At 44.1% G+C, this 23,559-nt stretch overlaps 1 protein-coding gene across 4 annotated transcripts in view; it reads left to right on the forward strand.

The window, feature by feature from the left end:
* LOC126266596 (alpha-1,3-mannosyl-glycoprotein 4-beta-N-acetylglucosaminyltransferase A) overlaps window positions 1-23,559 on the forward strand; it is a 705,207-nt gene that overhangs the window by 480,530 nt on the left and 201,118 nt on the right. For all 4 annotated transcript variants that reach the window (XM_049970912.1, XM_049970913.1, XM_049970914.1 and 1 more), the window contains one exon: window positions 19,665-19,836. In XM_049970912.1, coding sequence (XP_049826869.1) covers window positions 19,665-19,836 — 172 coding nt within the window. The remainder of the gene's footprint in view (window positions 1-19,664; window positions 19,837-23,559) is intronic.

The following is a 23,559-nucleotide window of genomic DNA, read 5'->3' on the forward strand; positions in this document are numbered from 1 at the left end:
GTTTAACACTGACGCTCAGACCTGCCGTAAAAAATTAGATGAGTGTCGTAGCATTTGGGAGCACGGTGGCTGGAAACACTGTCGAGCAGTCGTCTCTGATCCAACTGCATAGTTGGATAGCATAAGGCAGGCATGCGCTGCGAGAATAAAGCTTCTTTTCCTCTTGAACTAACTTAAGAAATAGATGCAGGTTCACCTACAAATGTTGTATATGGTAATACGAGCTAGAATCTAGCGTATAACAAAGGGCTTAGGGAAACTGTTCCACATCTGTGTATTTTACCAGATTTACGTGAGCTGAAACATGGAAATAAAGAGGTCTTGTACGCTGCAAAAAGCAACTGCTGTACTAAATATGTAAATGTTAGAAGGAAGATTGGACCCAGATTTTCCTGTACGTGGCTGTGTGCTTCCTAAAGGTATACTACATGTTGCCGTCAACTCTCTCTACCTACACTGCGCCATTTGACAAATTTCATCCTGCTCAAAGTCCAGGAAAGTTCTCATTCAATATTTGTGTTTCAACACGGCACGAATGAGCTGGACAACCGTCGTGTTGCAGCCACATACACTGTCGAATATCCGGTGGTTCATCTTCTAGAAGAACCGGCAGGAAGTGTGATTATGAATGTCCGTTCAGAATGCCTGAGATGAAGTAAGGTCGCACAATGTAATTACCAATGTTGCCGCACCGTATGTTTACGCTCCACGACCGTTGATTTTGCACCTAACGAAGCCAGTGTGGATTTTCCGCTGCCCCGTAATGCACGTTTGCAAATTTACATTGGCTCACTTAGTAAACGTTGCTTCATCGGTGAAGAGCACACATTGGGAAAAGGTAGTCATCTCTGTTCCTGAAGGGCAACAAACCAACAGAATTCTGTATGACGTTCGGAATCACGGCCGTGGAGTGCCGGATGTAGCAGCCGATGATAGGGGTGGAAATTCTGCGAATGCGAGTGACATTGGTCTGTCTATTACCGCATTCCTTGGCAATACGTCTCGTACCGCTGTGCGGATTCATTAGTGTCGTTACCAGAGTAGCTTCTTCGTGTTCTGTCAGTTGCAGTCTTCTTTCTTGTCCTCTTCATGACGTTCAGGCAGCCTTTCCGCATTAGCATCTTAATAAGAGAGCTATTCAGAAAGAAGGGAACGTTTTGGCATTAAAAAAAAACTAAGTGCAAGAAATACATTTTATTACATACATCTGAAAAAGCGGCTGATATACTTTCCCACATAGTCAACAAACACATTGAGGCACTTATCATACCGGTGGACAAACTTTGAAAGAACTTCGTCGTAAAATTTTGCCGCCTGAGACTTAAGCCAGTGAGTCACTCCCGCCTGGAGTTCCGCGTCGTCAACAAAGCGTTGCGTGGCAAGCCAGTTCTTCATCTTGGGAAACAAGTGGAAGTCGCTTGGTGCAAGATCAGGGCTGTAGGGCGAATAAGGGGAACATTTCCCATTTGAATGAATTAAGGAGTTCTTCAGTGTCGTTTGCCGTGTGAAGTGGGGCATTATCGTGCAAAAACCAAATTTTGGACGTCATCTTTCCTCGGCGTTTATTTTGAATTGCTCTTCCAAGGCTGTGTAAAGTTTGACAGCACCGGGCAGAATTTATGGTTGCTCCACGTTCGAGAAAATCAATCAGCACACGTTGCCTATCCCAAAACACTGTTGCCATCAACTTCCTTGCTGACAAGGTTTGCAAACATTTTCTGCTCCCACTCCATGGACTGCAATTTTGTCTCGCAATTAAGGTTTTCACCCAAGTCTCGTCACCGGTTACGATTCAATCTAGTAATGATCCACCATGTTTGTGGTAGGCCTCCAGAAATGTCGATGTTGCCCCATTCGCTGTTTTTTTTATGGTGCTCTGTAAGCATTTTGGCCACCTATCGTGCATAAAATTTGTGGTAGCCTAGCTTTTGAGCGACAATTTCAAACAACAAAGTCCGTGAAACTCGTGGAAGAGAAATCTAAAGCTCCGTTATTGTGAAGCGACGGTTTTCACGAATCGTTTCATCAACTTTAGCGACAAGGTCGTCAGTCACAATGATCGGGCGCCCACTCTTCATGAACGTTAGTTCGGCCATTTTTAAACCGAATTCGCCATTTCCAGAAGAAACATTCACTCATTACGTTGCTTCCGTACACTTCGTACAATTTTTATAGGTTTTAGGTTTTTGCCAACAGAAACCGTATTATAGACAGCACCTCACAACTGGCGGACTTTCGATTGCAACGCACATTTCAAATTCGAATATCGAAGAAAAGACCAGACGAGCAGAGACGTTCCCGCTGTACTGAACTGCCGAGCACGCGCATACCAAAATATATGCAATCGGTGCGCGCCTAGCGGCGTTAGACGGAAACGTTCCGTACTTTCTGAATAGCCCTCGCAATTCGTGCAACTGCCTGTCGCGCCGGACATTGGAGATCCGGATAGGTAGCCCTATACCGCTGTACTGTTTTCACGGCGTTTCTTTTACATTCGCCGTATAAAAGTAGTATATCCAACTTTCCCCATTCGTGTACATGACTGCACGCAAGGAACGTTGAAGCGGAAATGAGTAGCCTGCGGTGGAGACAAGTAAACAGACAAATCTGTTGACATTCTAACCCAGCGTAGCAGGAGAGCTCGGACTGGCGGCGTTTGCTGCGGAAGAGAATCGAAGCGTTTGGGATGTGGTAATATAGAAGGATATTGAAAATTAGGTGGAATCATAAGGAATGAGGTTCTTCGCAGGATCGGCAAAGAGAGAAGCATATTGTAGAAGGGACAGGATGTTGGTTAGTTTAGGAGAGGGGACCAAGCAGTGAGGTCATGAGTTCCAGCGGATTAGGGAAGAAGGGGAAGGAAGTCGGCCGTACCCTTTAAATGCCTTCCCAGCATTGGCTGAAGCGATTTAGGAACATCACAGAAAACCGCCGGACACGGATTTGGAACGACATTTTCCCGAATGAGAGTCCTGTGTGCTAAACACTGCACCACCTCGCTCGGTGACAGGATGTTACGTCATGTGTTCAGAGATCGGGTAACAAGTACTAGAGGGAGCTGTATAAGGTAAGAACTGTAGGCAAAGACAGATCGGAATACAGGCAGCGAATAAGAGACGCGAGGTGCAAGATGAAGAGGTCGGCGCGAGAGGTTTTAGCAGCGGGCTGCGTCGAAAGTCAGAAGGCTGATTAATTATAGATCAAAGAGGTGCTTACACTTATTTCACGTTGTACGCCGAATATAGAACGAGTTATCAGATATGTAACAGGTTGCGAGACTTTTTAAATAATAAAACGCAGTTGAGTTGTGCCCGGGCAGTATCTGGATATCGTATTTCTGCCATTACCGTTTATTAAATAATTTTTAATAGATATTGTTGTCAGGTATTACAACGGCTATTTAATTCAAGTTGGCTTCTTTCTTGCGGACGTATACAGTTTTGCGCGCGGTGTGGTGAGACAAGTAACTCGAAGCGTGCCGTTCCGGTGAGTGCATTGATTTAAACCAGGGAGAAAGTATTGTTACCCCCTGAGGAAATTAACGAAACATGGTGCTCCTCCAGTGTCATGAATAAAAAGGTTTTTTTCCGCTTGGGTACGATCTTGAGGCAGCAACGTGGAACTTGACAATGATCGTGATGACTAAAATGTAGTTGCCGTTAACTGAATTGAATGTAATTTTGTTAATTTATATTTATTTATTGCAAAGCAAGGCTCGAGAGAATTTAAATTGTTGCCGTGTAGCGGCAAAATAAAACTTGCTGAACTCAAGGAATCTGTATAATTAAAAAAAAATGAACTTTAACGTAAATTATCTGTTGCAATTTAAAAAGGTTCTTACAACGAAATCTCTCTCATTTACAATTACTGTCAACCCTTCGAAAAATAAATTAATACTTCGGCGCGTAATGGCCGACCAGAGGCTGCATCGAAGATGAGCTTCCCGGAGCGCAAATTACTGAAAAAAATGCTTATTAAAATTATTAGCCGCTGTGACCATTTGAAGTGACAACTATTACAAATAAATTCATTTTGTGATAACAAAAATTAGTTTATTTTAGTAGAATACCGAATAACTTACATAAAATGTGTGTAGCCGCCCATTGGCTGCCTTCCGTATCGCGAAACAAAAGAGGATGAGAACCATAAAGTACGTCCGTCGTCCTCGGCCGTACAATCACGTCTATTTTCGATCCTGTTTTATTTTCATAGACATCTTTATTTAAAAGATGCTTCTCTTAAATTATCGCTGCATATCACTTGTTTCAAGAACTTTAACTGTATCTTTTATGCTAATTATATACCTAAAATACGCTAATTAGGTTTACAATCGATAAAAATGTAAATATTTATGTGACGTACCGTCACATCAGACAACCGCGTCGGTTGCGAGCGCATGATACATGATACACCATATTAAAATTTGCGAGAGGTCACGGTTTCTTAATATTGTAAATATCATGGGATTATGTTACTACTCTACTAGATTACGGACTCAGCTTTTAGCTTCATGACGTGACACTTGTTTGCACAAAAATGTCTGATTTTATGTTTACTGATCATTATACAATGCGGGATGCACTTATTTTTTTAAGCTGTTCGGCTGGAAGTGTTATTACAATTAGGACGGCTGACCAACTCCAACGAAGACATGCCAGACTTCGTCGGGTTCGAGTCTGGCTTGAAAGAAGTGACGAAGGCAAGAACACACTTGTATATTCCCTATTAATGAGAAGTGAGGCAATTTCACTCAGTCCGAAGTAAGAATTAAATCATTTGTTCATAGGCTACATCGTGTGATCGGAAGCTCTCACCGATTATTCCCATTGTCTCCCTCCTGACGTGCTGAATATTGCAAACGATGCGATTGAATCAAACATGAGCTTTCATCAATTAAGACTCTACAAATAAAAATTGGAAATCCCACGTGTAATGTTACATTCACATTTATTCAAAACTAAAAGATAGCCCACGCCGTGTCCAATACGCTTGGATTCAGACGCTCAATTCTGCTTTGTTCCATTCCGTTTCTAAAATTCGAAGCAGTCGGTCCAAAGAATTATTTCGCAACAGTGTATAAAAATTTGCACAATTATTGCATTTCTTTAATTACGGCACCTGTGAAAATTCACTCACTGAAAAATGCGCAAGAGCTTACATGGCTAAGCAGGGATGGCTAGAGGACAAATGTAAGGATGTAGAGGCTTATCTCACTAGGGGTAAGATAGATACTGCCTACAGGAAAATTAAAGAGACCTTTGGAGAGAAGAGAACCACGTGTATGAATATTAAGAGCTCAGATGGCAATCCAGTTCTAAGCAAAGAAGGGAAGGCAGAAAGGTGGAAGGAGTATATAGAAGGTTTATACAAGGGCGATGTACTTGAGGACAATATTATGGAAATGGAAGAGGATGTAGATGAAGACGAAATGGGAGGTAAGATACTGCGTGAAGAATTTGACAGAGCACTGAAAGACCTGAGTCGAAACAAGGCGCCCGGAGTAGACAACATTCCATTAGAACTACTGACGGCCTTGGGAGAGCCAGTCATGACAAAACTCTACCACCTGGTGAGCAAGATGTATGAAACAGGCGAAATACCCTCAGACTTCAAGAAGAATATAATAATTCCAATCCCAAAGAATGCAGGTGCTGACAGATGTGAAAATTACCGAACTATCAGTTTAATAAGTCACAGCTGCAAAATACTAACGCGAATTCTTTACAGACGAATGGAAAAACTGGTAGATGCGGACCTCGGGGAGGATCAGTTTGGATTCCGTAGAAATGTTGGAACACGTGAGACAATACTGACCTTACGACTTATCTTAGAAGAAAGATTAAGAAAAGGTAAACCTACGTTTCTAGCATTTCTAGACTTAGAGAAAGCTTTTGACAATGTTGACTGGAATACTCTCTTTCAAATTGTGAAGGTGGCAGGGGTAAAATACAGGGAGCGAAAGGCTATTTACAATTTGTACAGAAACCAGATGGCAGTTATAAGAGTGGAGGGGCATGAAAGGGAAGCAGTGGTTGGGAAAGGAGTGAGACAGGGTTGTAGCCTCTCCCCGATGTTATTCAATCTGTATACTGAGCAAGCAGTAAAGGAAACAAAAGAAAAATTTGGAGTAGGTATTAAAATTAATGGAGAAGAAATAAAAACTTTGAGGTTCGCCGATGACATTGTAATTCTGTCAGAGACGGCAAAGGACTTGGAAGAGCAGTTGAACGGAATGGACAGTGTCTTGAAAGGAGGATATAAGATGAGCATCAACAAAAGCAAAACGAGCATAATGGAATGTAGTCAAATTAAACCGGGTGATGCTGAGGGAATTAGATTAGGAAATGAGTAGTAAAGGAGTTTTGCTATTTAGGAAGTAAAATAACTGATGATGGTCGAAGTAGAGAGGATATAATATGCAGACTGGCAATGGCAAGGAAAGCGTTTCTCAAGAAGAGAAATTTAACATCGAATATAGATTTATGTATCAGGAAGTCGTTTATGAAAGTATTTGTTTGGAGTGTAGCCATGTATGGAAGTGAAACATGAACGATAACTAGTTTGGACAAGAAGAGAATAGAGGCTTTCGAAATATGGTGCTACAGAAGAATGCTGAAGATTAGATGGGTAGATCACATAACTAATGAGGAGGTATTGAATAGAATTGGGGAGGAGTTTGTGGCACAACTTGACAAAATGAAGGGACCGGTTGGTAGGACATGTTTTGAGGCATCAAGGGATCACAAGTTTAGCATTGTAGGGCAGCGTGGAGGGTAAAAATCGTAGAGGGAGACCAAGAGATGAATACACTAAGCAGATTCAGAAGGATGTAGGTTGCAGTAGGTACTGGGAGATGAAGCAGCTTGCACAGGATAGAGTAGCATGGAGAGCTGCATCAAACCAGTCTCAGGACTGAAGACGACGACAACAACAACAACAACAGTGTCAAATGGTGGCCATAAGTGTTATTAGTAACAACAAACAATGAGTAATAACAACTCGGACTAGCTCGAACTGCTCATGCGCGCGTTACTGTAGTATGTAGTGCACAAGATTGGATTCATACGTCACGACTGCCGTGCATTTTCGCGCGCCGATAATGCCTCGGCCGAATATCTTAGTTCCACCTATTCTAGTGGCAGACGGTAGCAACGCTAGACCTGTTAAGTCCGTGGCGGATTGTCGTGTAATACCCGCTTTAAGATAACTTAATGACGCGGGACACCGTCAGAATGGAGCCAGAAGCGCTACAGCCAAACATGCCGTAGCTAGCAACTCAGGTATATAGTCACATAAAGCCGCGCTTTTCTCTGTCCTTGATCAGGTTAACTCTCGCCGACCTCTCTTGAGATACGAAGTCAGAAGTGAATCAGTATTACATCGTATTAGTGTGTGTTCATTTTCGTAATCTGAGCGCCACGTGGCAGGCCCTGACGTCCTTTCAGAATGTTTCTTATAATATCCTTTTTAAGTGCTGGATCATGATGTTTTGTTCCTATAATTAACACATCCAGGTATTCTCTGGGCCTAGTCCTGTTCGTATAGAACCCTGGCAAGAAAAGTCACAACTCAAAAATGCTGTACTTCAGAAAAATTGACTTACGGAATTCTATAAAACTGAAATAGTTTAAGCTTCCTTTAAATTTCAAGTATTTTTGTCTGTAAATTACATTGTATTTTCTTGTTGCGGTGGTCTTGGTCTGATACCGCTCTCCACGCTACTCGATCTTGTGCAAGCGTAATCTCTGAATAACTGCAGCCTACGTCCTTCTGAATGTGCTTCCTGTATTCATCTTTTGGTTACCTCTATAATTCTTATCCCCACATATCCGTCCAGTACTAAATTGGTGACCCCTTGAGGTCTCAGAATACATCGTATTAACAGCTCTCTCCTTTTTGTCAAGTTGCCCCACAAATTCCTTATCCTCTCTGTTGTGCTCAGTACCTTCTCATTAGTTACGTCATCGACACATCTAATCTTAAGAGTTCTTCTGTAGCGCCACACCCCAAAAGCTTCTATTCTCTTTCTGTCTAAATTGTTTATCGTCCAGGTTTCACTTTCATACAGGGCTACATTCCATAAACCTTTTCAGAAAAGGCTTCCCAACACTCAGATCTGTATCCATTGTTAACAAAACTTTCAGAAACGCTTCTCTTGCCATGACAGTCTAAACTTTGTCCTCTCTACTTCAGCCTTCATCCGTTATTTTACTGTTCAAATAACAAAACTGATCTATTACTTAAAGTGCCTGAGCTCGTCAACACCAACACTCAACTGTTGATGACTGGAAACATGTTACCTGCTCTGGCGGGTCTCGTTTGAAATTGTATCGAGCAGATGGACATGCACGGGTATGGGGACAACCTCGTGAATCCATAGAACCTGCATGTCAACAGGGGCTGTTCAAGCTGCTGGAGGCTCTGTAATAGTGTGGGGCGTGTGCAGATGGAGTGATATGAGACACTCGATACATCTACGATGGTTGGAACTTCAATGGTGGCAACTATTTATTTACAGCTCGTACAAAATAGATAAGTGTTCAAAGTGTTACTGACCTTCACAGTCGTCACCATCATTGTGTATAACCCGTTGCCAGCGATGTGGAAGTCGTAGGATACTCTTAGCAGTGCCAGTCATGTTGACAGAGCGGTACGGTCTACTGCCCGACGAATTTGCAGCAGTTCTGAAGCGAATGCCGTGAAGTGTTTCCTTCACTTTAGAAATACACTCCTGGAAATGGAAAAAAGAACACATTGACACCGGTGTGTCAGACCCACCATACTTGCTCCGGACACTGCGAGAGGGCTGTACAAGCAATGATCACACGCACGGCACAGCGGACACACCAGGAACCGCGGTGTTGGCCGTCGAATGGCGCTAGCTGCGCAGCATTTGTGCACCGCCGCCGTAAGTGTCAGCCAGTTTGCCGTGGCATACGGAGCTCCATCGCAGTCTTTAACACTGGTAGCATGCCGCGACAGCGTGGACGTGAACCGTATGTGCAGTTGACGGACTTTGAGCGAGGGCGTATAGTGGGCATGCGGGAAGCCGTGTGGACGTACCGCCGAATTGCTCAACACGTGGGGCGTGAGGTCTCCACAGTACATCGATGTTGTCGCCAGTGGTCGGCGGAAGGTGCACGTGTCCGTCGACGTGGGACCGGACCGCAGCGACGCACGGATGCACGCCAAGACCGTAGGATCCTACGCAATGCCGTAGGGGACCGCACCGCCACTTCCCAGCAAATTAGGGACACTGTTGCTCCTGGGGTATCGGCGAGGACCATTCGCGACCGTCTCCATGAAGCTGGGCTACGGTCCCACACACCGTTAGGCCGTCTTCCGCTCACGCCCCAACATCGTGCAGCCCGCCTCCAGTGGTGTCGCGACAGGCGTGAATGGAGGGACGAATGGAGACGTGTCGTCTTCAGCGATGAGAGTCGCTTCTGCCTTGGTGCCAATGATGGTCGTATGCGTGTTTGGCGTCCTGCAGGTGAGCGCCACAACAGGACTGCATACGACCGAGGCACACAGGGCCAACACCCGGCATCATGGTGTGGGGAGCGATCTCCTACACTGGCCGTACACTTCTGGTGATCGTCGAGGGGACACTGAATAGTGCACGGTACATCCAAACCGTCATCGAACCCATCGTTCTACCATTCCTAGACCGGCAAGGGAACTTGCTGTTCCAACAGGACAATGCACATCCGCATGTATCCCGTGCCACCCAACGTGCTCTAGAAGGTGTAAGTCAACTACCCTGGCCAGCAAGATCTCCGGATCTGTCCCCCATTGAGCATGTTCGGGACTGGATGAAGCGTCGTCTCACGCGGTCTGGACGTCCAGCACGAACGCTGGTCCAACTGGGGCGCCAGGTGGAAATGGCATGGCAAGCCGTTCCACAGGACTACATCCAGCATCTCTACGATCGTCTCCATGGGAGAATAGCAGCCTGCATTGCTGCGAAAGGTGGATATACACTGTACTAGTGCCGACATTGTGCATGCTCTGTTGCCTGTGTCTATGAGCCTGTGGTTCTGTCAGTGTGATCATGTGATGTATCTGACCCCAGGAATGTGTCAATAAAGTTTCCCCTTCCTGGGACAATGAATTCACGGTGTTCTTATTTCAATTTCCAGGAGTGTAGTTGAACTCCCGAGGGCGTAAGTCAGGGGAGTGCAGTACGTGGTATAGCACTTAGAAGACCCATCAGTCAAACAAATCAGTAACAGATTCCACTGTACGTGCTTGAGCATCATCCTGCAAAATGATGGTCAGGTCCTGCAGAAAGTGTCATCACGCCTGTCTCTATGCTGTTCATTTTTGGAACACCAGCTAAGACACTGTATACACAAAGGCATTGTAGCAATCAATGATATTAAAAGTTAAATCCAACTTACCTTACACATACAAATTGTCACTACTCAGAATGTGCCGCTGTTATTGAATGACACGGGACCCAGGGACGCTCTACTGCGTCCACCCACATACCGACCTGATTTTTTCTCCCCTGCCCTTTTTAATATTGTTGGTCGTGCTTGTGTTAACGTTTTTAGCCATTTCCTTTTATCCCTCTCCACTCAACTAGAAGGAATTATTAATTCAGTCACTTTGTTATTGTCTGCATCTCTTAAGTAGAGTCAGACATGGGAGAGCAGGATTAGACGTGGGGAGTCGCGCGATGGTGCTCGTGTGATCTGCAGCCCGGCCAGGTCCATACACTTGCGTCACACAGTATTATTTCTCATCTCTCATCACTGCTGCATTTATCACACCTACACACCCACAGTTGGATTTCCGGCTTATGTTACTAATTGTAGATTGGAACGAGGGACTGATTACCTACACTATGTGATCAAAAGTATCCGGATATCTGGCTGAAAATAACTTAAAAGTTCGTAGCGCCCTCCATCGGTAATGCTGGAATTAAGGGTGGTGTTTGCCCACCCTTAGCCTTGTGACAGCTTCCACTCTCGCAGGCATACGTTCAATCAGGGGCTGGAAGGTTTCTTGGGGAATGGCAGCCCATTCTTAACGGAGTGCTGCACTGAGGGGGGGGGGGGGGGGGGGGGTTAGATGACGGTCGGTGAGGCCCTGCAAGAAGTCTGCGTTCCAAAGCACCCCAAAGATGTTCTACAGGATTCAGGTCAGAACTCTATGCAGGTCGTCCATTACAGGGATGTTAATGTCGTGCAACCACTCCGCCACAGGCCGTGCTCGATCGTGTTGAAAGATGCAATCGCCATCCCCGAATTGCTCTTCAACAGTGGGAAGCAAGAAGGTGCTTAGAACATCAATGTAGGCCTGTGCTGTTATAGTGCCACGCAAAATAACGAGCTGCAAGTCTCCTCCGTAAAACACCACACCATAATACCACCGCCTCCGATATTTACTGTTGGCATTACACACGCTGACAGATGACGTTCACAGAGCTTTCGCCATACCCATACCCACACACTGCTCCTTACATGGAGTGAGGCGGAGTGAGGCGTAGTTTGGCGTTTACCGGCGTGATGTGTGGTATATGAGCAGCCGCTCGACCATGAAATCAAAGTTTTCTCACCTCCCGCCTAATTGCCATAGTACTTGCACTGGATCCTGACGCAGTTTGGAATTCCTGTGTGCTGGTCTGCATAGACATCTGCCTATTACACATTACGACCCTCTTCAACAGTTGGCGGTCTCTGTCGGTCAACAGACGAGGTCGGCCTGTACGCTTTTGTGCTGTACACGTCCCTTCACGTTTCCACTTCACTATCACATCGCAAACAGTGGACCTAGTGAAGTTAGGAGTGTGGAAATCCGGCGTACAGACGTATGACAAGTGACACGCAATCACCTGACTACGTTTGAAGTCCGTGAGTTTCGCGGAGCGCCTCATTCTGTTGCCTCGATGTATGTGAATCGAGGTCGCTGATATGGGGTACCTGTCTGTAGGTGGCAGCGCAGTGCACCTAATATCAATATATTCGGGGTGTTCGGTTACTTTTGATCACATAGTGCAGCTCTTAAGTCTCTTAATACTTTGGAGACAGACCACTCACAAGAATATTAGGCCTAGGAAACCAGCCTTTTGTGCTATTGTTTAATGTGTTACCTACACATAATTAACTGATGCGTCCTCGAGAGTTAGAAATACTAAAGGTGCATGCTTAAAGGTTTTTTTCTAGTGATTGGCTACTTTGAAAGGCAGTAAAACTGAAAAACGTATCTATTTTGTACGAGCTGTAAATAGTTGCCACTATTAAAGTTCCAATCCTTGTATTATCCCTTGTCATTGGTGGATAAAAACGTGTATTATTGGTGTTGACATTATTTCTGAGTCGCTTGTTTCCACCAATGCCAAGGAATATTGAAAAGACCACTAAAGAACGCCTACCACGACTCCTCCTATAAAGTATCCTAACAAATTACGCTACTAATAAGACCTGAAGTTTTTCTCATTCAGCAGTCAGCACAGCACAAAACCCAGAGGAAGGCCACTTGCAATAGTGGCCGAAATATCGGACAATTTTATGTATTGGCAATGCAGTCAACAGCCCAGCATTAGACAGTGACAACGGCCGTGGAAGCCTACGCTTACAGTTATTTAACTGAGTTCATATTTACTGCAACATCGAGAATATAGATAATTATACATGCGCAAGCTGACATTAGTCGCCGAAACGTAATTGCCTTCCATTTAAAACCAAAAGTGGGGTGAGAATTCAATTGAGTTAACGAATAACTTCTAATAGTCTCTTAGATCAGTGTACAGCATTATGTAGTGTGTTTCTACCAGGAATTCGTTGCTCAAGCCATCGACAAGTCTAGAATCTCCTTACCGATTTTCTCCGCTTTTTAACAATCGCTAAGAGTTCAGCAGCTGTTGGGCGCGCGTCCGTTTTCGTAAGGAAACTTGATTTGCGAGCCAAATAAAGCCGACGACTACCGCCGGAGAGCGCTGAGACCGCAAATCTCCCGTGGGGTCCGATGTCACTTCATCGTCTACGTCATCGTCAGCTGCCTCGTCCCGTGGGACGGGTTTATTGTGCCAAAGAGTGGAATTGTGTACCTGAAATACTCAGGGTTGTCTTTAGGTGGTGAATTCTGCTGCTTTTCTATTTAGCCCGTTGTGCACGAGACTCTATGATCAAAATCGAATACTCGCAGTGCGTGCGTCTTTAGTGCCTGCCTTGTATATCAGCAGTCAACTAGGTCGCGAGTGTGTGTATGACGTCAAATGATCTATAATAGATTGTGTCGACTGTGGAGTTCAGAGTACGCTGCGCATGCGCAGAAACAAAGGACTATGGGGGCGTCTGTAAGACCGGAAGTTAATGTATTCTGGCCGAGCTCACTCATTTTATGGATTGTGTGCTTTCGTGCCTTCTTAATCTTAGTGTTTGATTTCTATTCGTGACAGAGGAAAGATTGTACGTTGCCCTGGTATTTTCTTTACTAGTGTTGTCATGCAAGAGAAGAAATATCTTAAGCAGAAAGGTATCTACGTTTGGCAAAAGTCTGCACAGTGCGTAAATAAGAATGTAAATAGATGCATGTGTTTTAATGAAAATTACTTCAGCATTGAAAAAGTCAGAATTTTTTGAAGAGGAAATATATTTGATGTTATTTGGCGCACAGCAAGCAAACAATATACAAAGGTGCAATTTACTGTTACAGAAAATTTTTGATGTGTTTGTAAGGATCTATTTTTTTAAGGAAATATATGTCCGTCTTTCGAAGTGTTTGAACAGCAGTTTGCCTAGTCTCTCGGTTCTTAAGAGTATAGAGAATTTACCACAAGACATTAGACAAGGTCATCTCACTTTAGTCTGCGTGATGTAGAGAGGCCCATCCGCGCAGAGGCGGATAGGGAAGCATGAAGGGGGCAGGGAACGGGCAAAGTTCGCGTTGCCGAACCGTGTTGCTGTTGACAACAATGAGGTTAGTTTGCCCATTGTACATACGTTCGATCTAGGAGGATAGTAATAAATTTTAAAACAGATTTCGATCGGGCGTGTGTATGGGACGTGTTGACGAAGTTGCGTCTGCTGCTCCACAACAAACCGGCTCATTTCGGAAGGCAAGAATAGCTGACACAGCTTTTTGACCACGCCAAGTACAATTTTTGTCAAGAAGACAATTGTTTGACGAAGTCATCGAAATTGATTACAAAATTTCATTTTAGTGTCATTCGAAATTTATTATAAGTAATACAAAATAAACAAAATTAATTTAACTTCAGGCGCGCGCGTGCGTGCGTGCGTGTGTGTGTGTGTGTGTGTGTGTGTGTGTGTGTGTGTGTGTGTGTGTGTGTGTAAAAAAGAATTACTCGTAGTACATACTAATACAAAGATTATAGTGTAAGTGGCTGGTACGTTGTATTCTTTGCTGCCAAGGAGCATTTTAAGTGTAAACGAGCTCTTTAGACGGTAAAATCAGATACAGCTTCTATTAGCCAAGCAACAAACCAACCATTGCCCATCTTCGAATAACTCGACGGAATGCTGTCCAATAACGTCAAAAACCTCAAATATCTCAACAGATAATTTTCCCTGGTACTTACCGACATTTTAAAATTCGGGCCTCGAAAATGACATCGGGTTCCTTTCGAAATATCGGAGCTTCAGAGTAATTGATCCGGTCCCGTTCTGGCGAGTTATTAGAGCATTGTACATGCTCGGAAAGCTTAGATTTTACAACTAAATAGCTAGCTGCTTCTTGGAAATATGACTGGATACTACTACGGATACAAACTCACTAGGAAGTTCTCATATAGTATTTATACAATTGATACACTACTGGCCATTAAAATTGTTACACCACGAAGATGACGTGCTACAGGCGCGAAATTTAACCGACAGGAAGATGATGCTGTGATATGCAAATGATTAGCTTTTCAGAGCATTCAAAGAACGTTGGCGCCGGTGGTGACACCTACAACGTGCTGACATGAGGAAAGTTTCCAACCGATTTTTCATACAAAAACAGTAGTTGACCGTTGCCTGCTGAAACTTTGTTGTGATGCCTCGTGTAAGGAGGAGAAACGCGCACCATCACGTTTCCGACTTTTATAAACGTCGGATTGTAGCCTATTGCGGTTGCGGTTTATCGTATCGTGACATTGCTGCTCGCGTTGCTCGAGATCCAATGACTGTCAGCAGAATATGGAATCGGTGGGTTCAGTAGGGTAATACGGAACACCGTGCTGGATCCCAACGGCCTCTAATCACTAGCAGTCGACATGATAAGCATCTTATCCACATGGCTGTAACGGATCGTGCAGACACGTCTCTATCCCTGAGTCAACAGATGGGGACGTTTGCAAGACAACCATTTGCACGAACAGTTCGACGTTTGCCATAGCGAGGACTATCAGCTCGGAGAGCATGGCTGCGGTTCCCCTTGACGCTGCATCACAGACAGGAGCGCCTGCGATGGTGTACTCAACGACGAACCTGGGTGCACGAATGGCAAAACGTCATTTTTTCGGATGAATGCAGGTTCTGTTTACAGAATCATGATGGTCGCATCCGTGTTTGGCGACATCGCGGTGAATGTACATTGGAAGCGTGTATTCGTCATCGCCATACTGCCGTATCACCCGGCGTGACGGTATGGGGTGCCATTGGTTACACGTCTCGGTCACTTGTTGTTCGTATTGACGGCACTTTGAACAGTGGAAGTTACATTTCAGATGTGTTACGACCCGTGGTTCTACGCTTCATTCGATCCCTGCGAAACCCTACATATCAGCAGGATAATGCCCGTCTGGTCAATGGTGGCCGAGGACTGGCTCGTCACTATACGCCAGTCACTACTCTTGATGAACTGTGGCATCGTGTTGAAACTGCATGGGCAGCTGTACCTGTACACGCCATCCAATTTCTGTTTGACTCAGTGCCCAGGCGTATCAAGGCCGCTATTACACCCAGAGGTGGTTGTTCTGGGTACTGATTTATCAGGATCACCCAAATTGCGTGAAAATGTAATCACATGTCACTTCTAGTATAATATATTTGTCCAATGAATACCCGTTTATCATCAGCATTTCTTCTTCATGTAGCAATTGTGATGGACAGTAGTGTATGTTGATAAACTTTTTTAACCTATGAGTCTTTAAAGCCGAGAACTGCTATTACCTTCCTTTGTTCTGTATTTTACATCGTAATACCATCGTTACTGCTCTGAGTCTGTGCCCGAACTATCTGATGGTAAATTCTCGACGATGCATCGTGACCTCCCTATCAGTCTTCTTCCTGAACGTTTCCAGCGTGACACACAGTCTTGCCCACGCTGGACATTGCTTCGTGCGTAAGCGGTTCACTGTCTGTTGTACTGAATGTTTCGTTCTTTTCCGCCACATAGCGCCTTCACGGGAGTAAAGGCAAAGCAGTGTGACCACATTTACGCGCTAGTCAGTCAAGTGCGTCCGTTCTGTCGCGTGACTTGAATAAATTAACGACCTGCTCGCGTCGCAACTAGTCGGGTCTATACCGCGCGGAATATTTTTATTTTTAAGCCAGAGCACAATATCTGCTTTCCTGGTGTTTATGCTTGATGTTTCATCTGAACACGTGAATGGTGGCAGACATTCTTCGTTACACTCACTGACTTCGCAACAAGGTATGGGAAGAAGTATGCGGTAAATCGCTTATTGAAAGTGAGAGCGTTTATTTCTAACTGATAGTCACTGCTGTTCTTTGTTATACCTGATGACAAATTTGGTCTCAGGAACAAAACCAAAAGTGTCAGCGTGCTGATTAATTATCCGAGAACCTCTTTCTACGGGAATCATAAAACCGCCAGTACCAGCATTCGTTTGTAGCAGCTTTTCCTGGAACAATTCAGATTCACCCATATTTCATCATGGTAATACGCTGTTCCTGAACCTTCTTCCCCTATTTCGTTCATCTTTCTCGGGACTGCCGTGCTACACTGTCAGTTTTTCCCATCTAAATCTTTCTTGCATCATTACTCGAAACACTATTGAAAACGATGTCTCGTAAGTCTTAGCATTGACGAAGGGCTTCAATTGAAGCCAATTATCTCAAGCATTTGTGTTATAAGTCTTTGTGACGTCAGAGATTCACCATTTATGTGCATTTCAAATGCGGAGCATCTTAAAACATCCTTTTCAAAACAATACATATGCGTTTTTTGGGATTTTTGTGCTTTTCAGGCGACACGAAACCAGTCTCTCCTGACGTTTCTACAACTCTCACGCTTCCATTCACAATTCGGTGTACAGTTCTCTTGCCAGCACACCATGCTTCTGCAGTCCGTTCATGTATGTTCAAAATGTCAAGAACAGAAGTCCAGCTTCCACATTCACATTTGAAAAAATGAGAAATAATCACCCTGGCTTGCTTGCGATCACCGGACATTTATTTGGAAATCGCACTTACATGTCTACAGGTACACTGACACAAACATACAGTTGATGAAACAATTAGATTGCTCTTTGAATGAAGCTGCATTGTCGCAAACCATGGCAACAGGGCAGGCTGCAGGAGAGAGATTGCCGCTCTGTAGTCGTAATTTGCTGCTAGCCGCTCGTAAAGAGAATGAATCTTACTGGCTGAGAGCGGATAATAAAGGGGATGCACACAACGGCTGAAAACTACAGTCTTCGTATGTGACGCGGGCTGTAGTAGAGTCTATTATCATTGAGTTTCCCTACATTTTGTTTCTATATTTTGATTTTCTCGTAAAAATGGTAGTCCCTATAACAACACTTCCACCATTTAGGTGCCAAACCGTACAGCAGACAGAAATCACACCACCCAATTTTGTCCGTGATGTGTAAGCGAAAATGACCACTAGAGAGAGATAATTCATTAAAGGAATAATACGCAAGGGGCGCTGAAGCAGACTAACTCGTGTGAAATACTAAACTGAAATAGTCGATCGTGGGTCCAGAAATTCAGCAAACATTGAAGCGAGTGCAAACGGTCAGGCTAAAATACATTCTAAGCGAAAAGGAAAGACGCTCCACGAAGGGATTATCCTAATGTGACAGAAATCGGTAGATATGGCGATCGTGTAGAAACAAATGATTATAATTTCAGAAAAAGCGGATGAGTTAATCAGTAGAGGTTCAAGCAAGTAGATAACAGGTTGCTCCACTTGTAGCCCTTAAACAACAGCTATTCGGCTTGGCATTGATTTCTAATTGTTAGGTGTCTTCCTAAGGAATATCACACCAAATTCTGTCCAACTGGTGGTTAGATCATCAAAAACCCGAGCTGGCTGTAGAACACTGCCTACAGCGCACCAAACTTTCTCAATTGGGGACAGATCCGGCGACCTTCCTGTCAAGGATAGTTTGGCAAGTACGAAGACAAGTATCAGAAATTCTCGCTGTGTGTGGGCGGGCATTACCTTGGTAAAATGTAAACCCACGACGGCTAGCCACAAAGGGCAGCAAAACGGGACGCAGAATATCAGTAGAGTTAACACTGTGCTGTAGGGTGCCGCGGTTGAGAACCAAAGGGGGTCCTGCTATGAAATGAAGAAGAACCCTAGGCCATTATTTCTGGTTGTTACGCCTTACTGCAGGCGATAGTCAGATTGGTATCTCACTGCTGTCCGCGGCGTTTGGACGCGTCTTCGGTGGCCATCGGGGCTCAGTTTGAAGTGGTACTCATCACTGAAGACAGTTTCATTTCACTAAGTCCGCAGCTCGTGGTCTTGAGGTAGCGTTCTCGCTTTCCGCGGACTGGGTCCCGGGTTCGATTCCCGGCAAGGTCAGGGACTTTATCTACCTGGTGATGACTGGGTGTCTTTCATCTTCATTTCACCATCATTGACCCGCAAGTCGCCGCAGTGGCGTCAACTAAAAAGGACTTGGAATACGACGGCCGAACTTCCCCGCATGGGGCCTCCCGGCCAACTATGCCATACGATCACTTCCCCCCCCCCCCCCCCCTCCTTTTCTCTCTCTCGACTTCACTGAGATTCTAGACCGAAGAAGTGTTTGGAGACGCACCGGACAGCACTGAGACACCAAAGAGACGGTCGTTCACCATACGGCCCGATAGTCAGGAGTGATGGTCTGGAGTGCCACTTCATATCGCAGGGGACCCCTTTGGTTGTCATCCGCGACACCCTACAGCACAGCACTAAGTCGACGATATTCTACGCCCAGTTTTGTTGCCCGTCATGAGAGGCAATTCCGGGCTTACATTTCTGCAAGATAATGCCCGCTCGCATACAGCGAGAGTTTGTTGGTTTTGTTCGTTCTCGCAAAATCCTACCTTGGCCAGCAAGGTCACCGGATCTCTCTTTAAATGGAAACATTTGGAGCTTCAAGTGCAGGGCCCTCCAACCATCATGATTTTGTCGACCTAACGCGTCATTTGGACATAATTTGGCAGGAAATCACTGAGGACATCATCCAGCCACTGTCAATGAATGCGGAGCCGAGTAACAGTTCGTTATTGGCTTGATCAATCAGTAGCGCTCTTTCTTTCGAGTAAATTGTACTCATTTGTTTGTACTTGTGCATCCCGTGTAAGATTCCCCTCCCATTCGCATAAGTTCGTCGTGACGCGTCGACCCATCACACGAGTGATCTATCTTTCGCTCACAATTCAGAATAAGTGTCGTGGTTGCTTGAAAGTAACCACCGCCGTGGAGTGTACAGTGGTTTGCTGACAGTGTTGCGTGTCCCGCAGGCAGCATGGTGTCGGCGGCGGCAGTGGGCGGCGGCCGGCAGGGTGGTCGCGTGTGACCGTCGGCGGGCGGCCATGGTGGTGTGGTGGGCGGCGCGCAGGCGCCACTGCCTGCTGCTGCTCGCCGGGCTGCTGCTCGTGCCCTGCTCGCTGCTCGTCCTCGTCTCCGGACCAGGTCAGTACACTACAACCGAGGCGGCGTCACCCTCGCATTACCAGGCGGGGTACTCTGACTACCCCAGGTTGTTTATTTTATCCCCTGTAATAATATCTGAAGGGCCACATGTATGTGGTGTCATGACTTTGTACTAAAATGATTAATGTTGAATTCACACTCACGACTGTTTGTTTTGGCTTTATCATTGTTATTAAAGTCATTTATTGGTGGGATTGTGAGACTACTCTGCTTGGTATAAAAAGTCATATTTTGTTGTTGTTGTTGTTGTTGTCGTCTTCAGTCCTAAGACTGGTTTGATGCAGCTCTCCATGCTACTCTATTCTGTGCAAGCTTCTTCATCCCCCAGTATTTACTGCAACCTACATCCTTCTGAATCTTCTTAGTGTATTCATCTCTTGGTCGCCCTTTACGATTTTTACCCTCCACGCTGCCCTCCAATACTAAATTGGTGATCCCTCAATGTCTTACCAACCAATGTCCTACCAACCGATCCCTTCTTCTGGTCAAGTTGTGCCACAAACTTCTCTTCTGCCCAATCCTATTCAATACTTCCTTATTAGTTATGTGATATACCCATTTAATTAACAGCATTATTCTGTAGCACCACATTTCGATAGCTTTCTATTCTCTTCTTGTCTAAGCTATTTATCGTCCATGTTTCACTGCCATACATGCCTACACTCCATACAAATACTTTCAGAAACGACTTCCTGACACTTAAATGTATACTCGATGTTAACAAATTTCTCTTCTTCAGAAACGCTTTCCTTGCCATTGCCAGTCTACATTTTATATCCTCTCTACTTCGACCATCATCAGTTATTTTGCTCCCCAAATAGCAAAACTCCTTTACTACTTTAATTCTCATTTCCTAATCTAATTCCCTCAGCATCAGCCGACTTAATTCGACAACATTCCATTATCCTCGTTTTGCTTTTGTTGATGTTCATCTTGTATCCTCCTTTCAAGACACTATCCATTCCATTCAGCTGCTCTTCAAAGTTCTTTGCTGTCTCTGACAGAATTACAATGTCATCAGTGAATATCAAAGTTTTTATTTCTTCTCCATGGATTTTAATACCTACTCCGAATTTTTCTTTTGTTTCCTTTACTGCTTGTTCAATATACAGATTGAATAACATCCTGGAGAGGCTACAACCCTGTCTCACTCCCTCCCCAACCATTGCTTCCCTTTCATGCCCCTCGACTCTTACAACTGGTTTCTGTACAAATTTTAAATAGCCTTTCGCTTCCTTTTTTCTTTTTTTTACGCTGCAACCAGTCAACATTGTCGAAAGCTTTCTCTAAGTCTACAAATGCTAGAAACGTAGGTTTGCCTTTCTTATCTTTCTTCTAAGATAAGTCGTAAGGTCAGTATTGCCTCACGTGTTACAATATTTTTACGGAATCAAAACTGATCTTCGCCGAGGTCGTCTTATACCAGTTACTCCATTCGACTGTAAAGGTAGTGTTAGTATTTTGCGGCTGTGACTCATTAAAGATAGTTCGGTAATTTTCACATCTGCCAACACATGCTTTCTTTGGGATTGGAACTATTTTATTTTTCTTGAAGTCTGAGGGTATTTAGCCTGTCTCATACATCTTGCTCACTAGATGGTAGAGAGAAAAAGAACAATATGGAAAATATATCATTCATCTTCTTTGTTGAGTTTTGCCATAGATCCAATGTACATTGTTGCTGGTTACTATTGTTCAGTTGAATTTGACGTTCACTGTTGAGCTGACATTACACGAGTCAGTATTTCATCTGCGTAAGGATGTCCAAAGGACTTTCTAGCGAAAAGATCATGGAAATTCTATACAATTGATGCCAGTGACTATGAAAATGAATGGGACATTGATAATGAACTGAATGAATATATGGAACCTCTTGACAGAGACCATATCATAGCAGCAGATGCTCATGATGAAATATCAGAAGACAGTACACATTTCCGCGAACAACAAGAAGAAGAAACTGGAGATTGGTTGGTTTTCTAGAAGTGGACTACAATTTTCTGGTGAACCACCAGAAGGTGGGCGGCGTCGACGTAGCAACATTTTGAACGTAACACCTGGCCCAGTGAATGATGGAAAAACAATCAAAAAATGTCATTTTTATTATTTAACTCACCGAAAATCGTGAGCATCATTGTAGAAGAAACGAACAGGGAAGCCAAACGCGTAATTTCTCTGTCGAATGCAGCTCAAAAACGACATGGAGAGAGATAAATGCAACTGAAGTGTACGCTGTATTAGCAATTCTAATAGGAGCTGGTGGAACTCATGGACATCGCACAAGTGCTTCCGATCTGTGGGGACGATAATGTTGCTTTTCGGCAACCATTCTTTTCTGCTGCCATGTCAAGAAACCGATTTTTGTCTAAACTGAAATTCTTGCGATTTGACAACAGAGACAAAAGAGCACAAAGAATTGAAGAAACCAAGGACAAGCTACAAGCCATCAGGGTAGTGTTCGATACATTTCAATCTAACTTGTGCAAGAACTTGTATCCTTATGAATACGTGACCATTGATGAACGATTAGCAACGTACCGAGGAAACTGCCGTTTTAGGGTTTATATGAAAAGAAAGTCTGGCAAGTATGGCATTAAAATTTGGGTTTGTGCTGACGTCAAGACACTTACTACAGATCCAAATTTACACAGGAATGGTGGACAATACTCGGGAAGTGAATCAAGGACAGATAGTTGTTTTCGATCTGATGGAACCATTTCTGAATAACGGTCATAGTGTTACAACTGATAATTTTTTCACCAGTTTTCCATTGGCTGCTGAACCACTACAACGAAACACGACATTGGTTGGTACCTTGCGTTCCAATAAGAAAGAGATTCCGAAGGAATTCTTGCCAAACAAAAAAGAGCTCACTCTTCAATGTTTGGTTTCACAAATGACTTGACCCTAGTTTCCTATGTTCCAAAGAAGGGAAAGGCAGTAATACTAATATCTACTCAGCATAATGAGACACAAGTGAGTGGTGAAGAAAGTCAACACAAACTCGAAATCATACTGCACTACAACAAAAACAAAGGTGCTGTAGGTAATGGATACAAAATGACAAGAGAATACAGTTATGTTAGAGGAACGAGGTGGTGGCCACTAAGAATCTTCATGGAAACGATAGATATTGCAGCACTGAGTGCATATATTCTGTAAACTCAAAGATTTCCGGAATGGCAGAATAATACCCGAAGCCGACGTACTCTCTTCACGACTGAACTGGCATTTGGACTCGGCAAAGGCAACGTGGAAGAAAGAGCCAAAAATATCAACGGTCTTCATAAACATGCACTGAAAGCTTGTGGTATTGAAATTCCTACAGCAGTGATCCAGACCCATTGTTCCAAGTTACCAACGCCACAACCACGTCAAGATTGCAAGAGAAACGAAGATCGGAAAACAAGATTCTGTTGTGTAACGTGCAAGAAACCTGTTCGTAATATACACAGGGAAGAAACTGTTACGGTGAAGTGCATGCAGTGCAAAAATGTACTTGACTGAAAAGTTGAAAAAAGTCTTGTTATTTTACTGCAGTCACTGTTGAGGTACATAGATTATTAATTTGCTGCTCGTTGAGTACTGAATTTACTGAAGGACATTTTTTTTACTTTATATCTGTGATCTGGTAAATGCTTCTAATAACCTGAAAAGCTGTTTTTCAATACTAAATAAACCTATTCAATGGAAATAACTAAA

Source organism: Schistocerca gregaria, chromosome 4 (assembly GCF_023897955.1).
Source record: "Schistocerca gregaria isolate iqSchGreg1 chromosome 4, iqSchGreg1.2, whole genome shotgun sequence".
Lineage (NCBI taxonomy): Eukaryota > Metazoa > Arthropoda > Insecta > Orthoptera > Acrididae > Schistocerca > Schistocerca gregaria.